Source organism: Tamandua tetradactyla, chromosome 7, assembly GCF_023851605.1.
Source record: "Tamandua tetradactyla isolate mTamTet1 chromosome 7, mTamTet1.pri, whole genome shotgun sequence".
Taxonomy (NCBI): Eukaryota; Metazoa; Chordata; class Mammalia; order Pilosa; family Myrmecophagidae; genus Tamandua; species Tamandua tetradactyla.
In genome coordinates, this window is record NC_135333.1 from 130,641,849 (window position 1) to 130,649,602 (window position 7,754).

Sequence of the window (7,754 nt, forward strand, 5' to 3'; positions counted from 1 at the left end):
CCCTGAAGTCTAAAATCAAATGGATTTGCACTTACACCCATTCTTACCACCCCCCAAATATTCTGTTCTTTCTCCTCCCCAAAGGGACAGCATTTGTCATTCCAAATGATGAGTAAAACCTCCCTGAAAAGAGAACTGCCAAGCCAGGTAAAGTGGAGGCAGGTGGTGGCACCAGAGTGGGAATATTCCTTGAAAAATTCCAGGCCAGTCTTGTCTAGACTAAGAGCAAGAGGGATTTGTTTGGCTGGCCACAGCTCAGGGGCAGTTCAGGGGCAGGAGGCACTGGTCCTTGGGTATGGTAGAAGTAGCTGGGCCATTTCAGGAAAAGATGATAAATGGAAAGTTTAGCCAGTGTCCTTCTCAGTAGTAGGACTCTCCTCCTGTTGCCACATGGGTAGTGACATATGCCCCAACTTGGGATGAGAATTGTTTGGAGAATTTCTGAAATTGTGTCCGTTGCTCTGTGGACATAGAGAGTTCTGGGCAGAGGGAGTTTCCTAAGGCGCTTCTTGGTGAAACAAGCATTTGGCATGGCCTTGGGCAGCGATGGAGGTCAGAGACTCCAGTGGGCTCAGGATGGCAGGACTGGACAACTACAGCTCCAGAGCCACCTCTTCCATCTCCCTGCATGGCTCACCCCACTGGTTTGTAGGCCACAAAGCATGAGGGTGGGAAAACCAATCCTTAGGCAGTGGTGCTGAGTGCTGAGTTGACTTCAGTTCAGTCTAAGCTGAGCAGAGCCAATCACTCCTCCATCTCCCAGCAGGACCAGAGGCAAGTGACAGCCCTGTGGGGCCTCTGTTCCTCATGTGGAAATGCTGTGAGACCACGCTGTGCTGCCTTCCTCACAAGGGAGCCCACAGGGGTTCAAGAGAGCACAGGAATGTGGTTGAGCTTTCCTCTGGTTCTGATGGGAGAAGGTGCTGGAGAGAGCACTCTGACAACATTATGGAGCACTCAGTTGTCTGGGGCAAATTTCATGCCTGCACTTTGCACATGACATAGGAAACTCCGGGTGGCCAGCCCACTTGGTCAATGTCACACCACAGGGAGTGCTGCTCCAAAGTTGCATCCCAGTCAGGGTTCATGATTGGTGACAGCAGCATTTCTGTCAAGGTATTTGGACAAACCTCCAGGCTGTCCAAACCCCAGTCAGGCAGGTCGGCTGATGGGGGAGGGGAGGATGGCTTCCCTGACCTTGTCCACCCTGGCAGGAGGGGATCTCCAAGGATTCCAGCAGGGAGGTGATAACAAGGAGAGAACACTTCTCTCTCACTGTGGGAGTGAGAGTGAGGGTGCCTGAGGACACTGAGGGTCAGGATGGGGTTGGCATCCATGACTGTACAGGGGTCACTCCTCCTTGCACCACTGCTTTCTGTGCTCCTGAGCCTGGGAAGCCTCCATTAGGTGTGCCATCCTCTGGACCCTGAGATGGAGGCTTGACCAGGTAGTATATAGGAAGCCCTGATTGTTTGCAGTCAAAGGAAGGCCTTGGCAGAGGCCAATTGAAGGTGGATCTGGGCGAGATGGTTGAGCAACCTCATACTGTTTTGTGATTTGCCAAGAACCATTGCTGGGAGGTGACTAGCAGTGCTCTTGTGGTCCAAGGGGTGGAAGGGGAACTTGGTAGGAGGTGGCTGAGAGCTCCAGATGTTGGCAGTGTGAGGTCTGGGTGGGGGAAGGGGACTGAGAGAAAGAGACTTCAGGGTAGGGGCCTCGGGTGGGTTCCAGCGGGCTTGGGCACTCCATCCCACACCTGATGCCATTGTTTTCCCCAGCCCACCGTTCCCCACCTGCAGATACTCCTGTCAGAGCTGGCCTCCCTTCAGTTAGCTCCCATGGACTCTCAGGAAGTGAGGAGGACTTTGGGACAGGAAGAGGGTGTCGAGTCCCATCAGCATAAGGGAGAGGGTCCCTCCCTGAGCCCTGTGCTCTCAGCCCAGGGCCCAGCTCATCCATAGGAGCCCTGGGAGCTGAGGCATCATGTCCCACTTCCAGCCGTGGAAGCAAAGGGTAGGCAGAAGCCATAGGCCTTGTCTCTCTCCCACATCCCTTCCTGGCTGAGCTGGGCACAGACTGTCCCTCAGGTGTGGGCATGGGGGGAGAGTGGAGTTGGCCCCTCCATGGTGAGACTGCTGCTGAGGCCCTTCCTGCTTGACCCACAGTCTTCCCATCTACATTCAGAGATGGTTAGGCTGGAAGGTCCCTTTGCCTCTGCCCAGGGCCCCCGTTCTGGTGCCCAGATCCCTGAATAGGTTAGAGCCCTGCGAAGGCTGGCCTGGTCCTAGTGGCCCTTCCCAATAGTGCACAGGAGAGAGTGAGCAGGCTGGTCAGAGCCTTTAGGGGCCTCTGCTGATGGACCTGGCTTTCCATCTTGCAGGGGAGATTGCTAAATTATGAAATAGGATTGTAGGTGAGGAACTTGGGGCATCACTGCAGGGTTGAGGTGTGGGAGGAAGGGTCTGAGACTCACAGGGCATGACATCCCATTGCTCCATCCACCTTCGGTTTCTCACCAGGAGAGTTTGTTTCACAGAGATGAGGTAGAACTTCCCCACGGGGGTTGGGGAGGTGCTGGCATCAAGGACATTTCCCTGCAGGAAGGTCTGTGAGAATCCTGGACTGAGGACAAGGAGGCCTTGGATGAGAGTGCAGGGAAGGAGGTGGCTCCTGTGACCAAATCCACAGACCCCAGCTGCAGCCCCTATCCCACCCAGCAAGGCCACTCTGGCCTCTTCTCCATCTTCTCCTTCCCTCTGTCTCAGGAATACAAGGTCATTCCCAGGATCCAGTGCCTCCAGGCAGGATGCACTTATGTCCACTTTTGGCCCATGGAGGAATTTAGGGCCTGGTTTGGGGCAGTGGAACAGCTCAAGGAGTCTGGGTGGTAAGGCCAGGGAGAAGGTAGCAGCAGCAGGGCCCTGCCATGAGCTGTGGCTTTCTGTAGCCTCATAGCAGCTCTCTGCCCTGTAGCTTCCATCTGTCTTGTGAGTGGGAGCCCCCGGCCCTGTCGGCCAGCAACGCACTTGACGTCCCAAACCTCCCAGATGTTGTCAGGCTTTGGAGAGCGCAGGGTGAGTTCCCTTTCCAGGCCAGCAGGTGCATCTACCTCGGGGCTCAGTGTCTTTTTGGACTCAGCATCGCCTCAGGGTGTCTACACTTTAATATTGGGGACCCTTCTCCCCTTCTGACCAGTCCTGTGACAGCATCATGGCTCCATCGTGCAGGGCCTGGATATGCCACAATGGAAATAGGAGATGCTGGGTGATCTCTCTGGTGCCTGGGGTTCAGGGCTCCCGTGGCCTGCCAGAGACCTTGGCAGGGTGGACCGAGTGCCAAGGGCAGTAGGCACAGGAGGGGGTGGATGGGTCCCTGGCACTGGCCCCAGCTAAGACGCCCTTCTATCCAGCCCACAGGAGCTCAGCGCTGAGCCCAGCTGCAGCAGTGCCTCCCTGCCGAGTGTCCGGCTCCAGCTTGGGCATGACATCAGCACTGGAGTTGCAACTGTCTCACTCCCCGGACGTGAGGCCGATGCCTCCAAATCTGACCTGGAAATGAGTGTGGGCCTCATCTCCAAATGCCCTGATGGCCAGGAGAAGCAGGTGCCTGACGATTTTCCTCCCTGAAAGTCCATCTTCTGGGCCTCTTTCCAGTGCTGGCCTTCCCTTCTCCACACCCTCAAAAGGGGTCAGGAGTCCTGACTTGGAAACAGGTTCTTAAACCCCCTGAAGCTCATCTTCAGCCAAAAGTGTCCTACAGGCTCTGGGGTTGACCCTGCTCTCACCATCCTCCCACAGATTGGGGACTCGACCTTCTCCTCAGACCGCCGGCAGCCCGGGGCCCCTCTGAGCACCCACAGAGCCTCGGGCCCCCAGCTGCTCTACAACAAGCATCGTCCATGTCAGCCTGGATGGGGACCATGGCAACGTGCCTAAGAGCATTGTGGTGAGCTGGGTGGGTGGCTGATCCCGGGGGACCCTCGCCAGAGAGACAGGAATGCAGAATGATTGACATGTTCTTTCCCCGCCCTCCTGGAACTGTGAGTCTAGTGGGTTGGGAAGGACAGACAGCCACGCAGATCCACAAGTAGTAAAGAAAGGTGTTCGGTGTCGGTCAGGGCTGAGGACAGTGGACGTAGATGTGAGGCTTCCATCTTTAGGTTGGCCAGCCTGGGAAAACCTCACTGAGTCAGCCCCTGGGAAGAGGGGAGGAAAAGGACAGCACAGAAAGCCCCAAGCTCAACATGGGCTTGGCCTAACAGAGGACAGTCATGAAGTCAGAGGTGAAGAAATAGGGATCAGGGGATATTATTGAGGACACGGAGGCCTCAGGGGTCGAATCACATCTAACTGCGTGTAAGGTAGAGGCAGGGAAGCCAGTTAGTGGGTGCCGCAACCACGCAGGAATGGAGTATAGGGACTGATGCAGGGAAGAGGCCATGAGGGGAGCAGATTCTGGATAGATCTGCTGATGGAGCCACCTCATCCCCGACCTGCACAAAGGCTGCCTGAGGTGCTGGATTAGACATAGGCCCAACTCTGCAGTTCAGTTTTAGACTGGAGTTTGGGTGGGTGTATCGAGATGTCACAGGTATGACTTTTTTTCTGAACCCTGCCCAAGCTCAGGGCTTGGCACTGGACTGGATCCCCTAAACCACCACATGCCTGGCACACAGTAGGCCTCTGGGCATCCAGCTCCTCTTCCTTGCTGCCATCTAGGCTTAGACTACATGTCTGTTCTCAGAGTCACTAATTCTGTCCTCCTTGAGTGGCCTGTTCAAGAGGACAGATCTCAGGGAGAAAAGAGATGCCCAAGGAGTGGTGGGTGGAGCTGGCCCTGATGGCCATCTGTCCCCAACACCCTGTTATAGGGTGACCTCTGGAAGCCAGTAGGAGGTGAGTGGGCCGAGGATCAGAGGCAAGGGGCTCAGCCCTAGGGCAGTGACCTGTAAGGGAGACATGCCTTTCTTGTAGGAAATGGGATGGAATGATTGGAAAGGGCCCTCCTTCCATGGAGGTCTATGAGGGGAGCAGCAGAGGGCAGTGGGGCCACTGTATACCCAGACTCAGCTGGGGTCTTTGAGCCCTGTGCTGCCTGCTGAGACAGCTCCAGTAAGGCCCCTGCCACTGCCCTTGTGGGAGCCAGCTCCAGAACCCATGTCCTGATGGCCTGTCTCCCAACATATGCAGATCACCTGCCATGACAGAGCTCCGGCTGTGATCCTCAAACCACCTGGATCTGGACTTAGCAAAGGACTACAAACTGGTGCAAATAATTTCAGCAGATGGAGGTAAGTCAGGGAGCTGGTCCAGGAGTTTCTCTGTGAGGGGCCACCTCAGCTCTCTCCTTGTAGCCCCTGCCACCTGGGGTGTCTGCCCAAGAAAACCTCCAAAAGGGAGGTGTTCAGCATTTCAGGCCCTCGGGGTCTGAATTGTCTCCCCCTGCCACTTGCATCTCCTCTCCCTGTGTCATCCCTGGATGTGGCCCAAGCACTGGAGCCCTAGTGCAGACTGCGGGATTGAGATCCAAGACAAAGGCCTCTCTTCTTGCCCCAGGAGCTCTGCAGGCAGGGCACCCTCTAGCCAGGATGGGCTGAGATGTGCATCGCAAACAATCATGGGTCTGTGGACACCAATAGCAAATATTGAAGTCCATGTTTTATGATGCCAAGGCAAAACAAAATCCTCTTGATCCTCTTTGGAGGCTCCAGGGACCCAAAGCAATATTCCCAGCAGTGACACAGAGCCAGGCCGCCTGGGGTCTGAGCCCATAGAGCAGTTACTCATGTGCTCTCTGACTGTTTCTTGTCCCCAGTGGGAGAGGAAAATACTCCATGTGAAAGCACAGAGCCTCTCCATACACTGTAAGTGTAACTTTATTATTATTATTTTAATTTTAATTTTTGGTGAGCTACTCATGCCTTCTCACCCATTAGCCCAGGGAATCAATTCTGACTCCCAGAACATTGTTTCCTAAATCCTCCTCTATCTTCCATCAGCATTTTGTTGAGACAAGCAGAGTAAGTGGGACTGTTTTTTCAGAAAAGGAAACCTGAGTTCCCACAGAAGTAGGCAGACAATAGAGGCAGAAGCAGTAAAGCACTCTCTAGGCTGGAGCATACAGATAGCAAAGAGAATCAGAGCGGAAGTCAGTGCTTGCTTGAGGGACCTCAGGCCATGGAGGACTCCCTGGCCCCCATCAAAGGCCTGTACTTGGCCTGCCCTGCCTTGGGCCTCAGTTAACTTTTCTCCAAGAATGCAGTACTCAGGGACATCCGCATTCGATAATGGTTCTTATAGCACCTACCTCCCTATCAGTGAAGGCATCTAGCGTTTGGCCATAAGGTGTGCTGGTGGGAGGACTCTCTGTTAGCTCTTGGCTGAGGTTCTCAGGGGTGCAGTCAGAGTCACTTGTTTACAATATTTGTTGGGTTCAGTGCTTCTTGAGTTTTGCCCTTGGGCAGGCATGAGTTCAAGGACTCTGGTGGTTCTAGAGCTAATTGGGGGACTCGTGCCTCTGGGATAGTCTGACTTTGTGTGCTGCACAAGGGGTGGAGTGGTTTGGGAAATCCCATAAGTGCAGCTGACTGTGCCTCTGTCTGTCCCCACCAGGGCTGATAATTCCAGATGATGGTAATGTCTTCTATGCCATGGGCCCTTCAGAAAATTATCACTTGCTTCTAATGAAATGGACCTTCTGCCTGGGGAAGAAAATGAAGGAGAGCCCACTCCACCCTTCTTCACAGGAAGAAGAAGGGGCTCAAGTGGTCAAGGGGCTGCTCCTAAGTGGCCCTGATGCCTGTTGGCCTTAGGGTCACCCTGCCTGTCTCCAGCTGGTCAGGTGGCTTAGCCATCCCCAGTGAGAATAGGCCAGTCCAGGCAGGCACTTCCCTCCCACCAGTGACCCTGGGCCTCCCAGCCCCAGGCAAGTTCCAGCCCTGAGCCTTCCCTCCTGCCTGGTATGACCCTGCCCCTTGACAGGCCCACCTGCCCTCCAGATATTATACTACCCCCACCCCCCAAATGAAAGATGTAATTTTACATGAATTTTGAAGTGCATGATGGTATTTTGTTTTCACACTTTTGTCAAAACCTTCAGGGGCATGTTAGCCCGCATTATAGGGGCATCTTCCCACTAGTATAGGGCACTGAATTAGAGTAAAGCCAGGGCTAGCTCACAATTTTGCATCCTAGTTATCAAAGTAGAGAAGTTGACAGGGATTCCTAATGCCTTTGCCCTCCTTATATGCTCATTCTTTTAATGTAATCATAAGGCAATTTCCTTAGCAGTTGTGGAAATTGTAGGCAGATACAGGCCAAAATGTCTAATTCTTGGCTATTTGAGGAAGTTTTTCCTAATTTAATGAATTAAAAAACAATAGAACCAACAAAATTGAAGTTGGTAACAAAATTGACAAAACGTTAGCTAAATTAACAAAGAAAAAAGAGAGAGGAGAACAAAACTCAGAAATGAAAAGGGGGATATTACTACCAACTGCACTGAAATAAAAAGGGCTACAAATGGATATTGTATGTCAATAAATTAGATAACCTGGATGAATGGACAAATTCTTAGAAAGACATGAAGATCTTAGCAAACAAATTACTAGTAAAAAGATTGAATCATTAATCAAAACCCTCCAAAGAAAGAAGAGTTCAGGAACAGATGGTTTTACAGGGGAATTCTATCAAAGAATTCCAAGAAGACATGGTTACAATTCTACTCAAACTCTTCCAAAAAACTGAAGAAGAGGG

General features: G+C 53.0%; 1 protein-coding gene across 1 annotated transcript; it reads left to right on the forward strand.

Annotated features, from left to right (window-relative positions):
• Positions 1 to 5,227: 5,227 nt before the first annotated feature.
• Positions 5,228 to 7,058, forward strand: LOC143690145 (ral guanine nucleotide dissociation stimulator-like). Its single transcript, XM_077168113.1, has 3 exons — positions 5,228 to 5,290; positions 5,815 to 5,863; positions 6,612 to 7,058. Exons 1-3 carry the CDS (start codon positions 5,285 to 5,287, stop codon positions 6,809 to 6,811), a joined length of 255 nt encoding a protein of 84 aa, XP_077024228.1. The 5' UTR covers positions 5,228 to 5,284; the 3' UTR covers positions 6,812 to 7,058.
• The last annotated feature ends 696 nt before the right edge of the window (positions 7,059 to 7,754 follow it).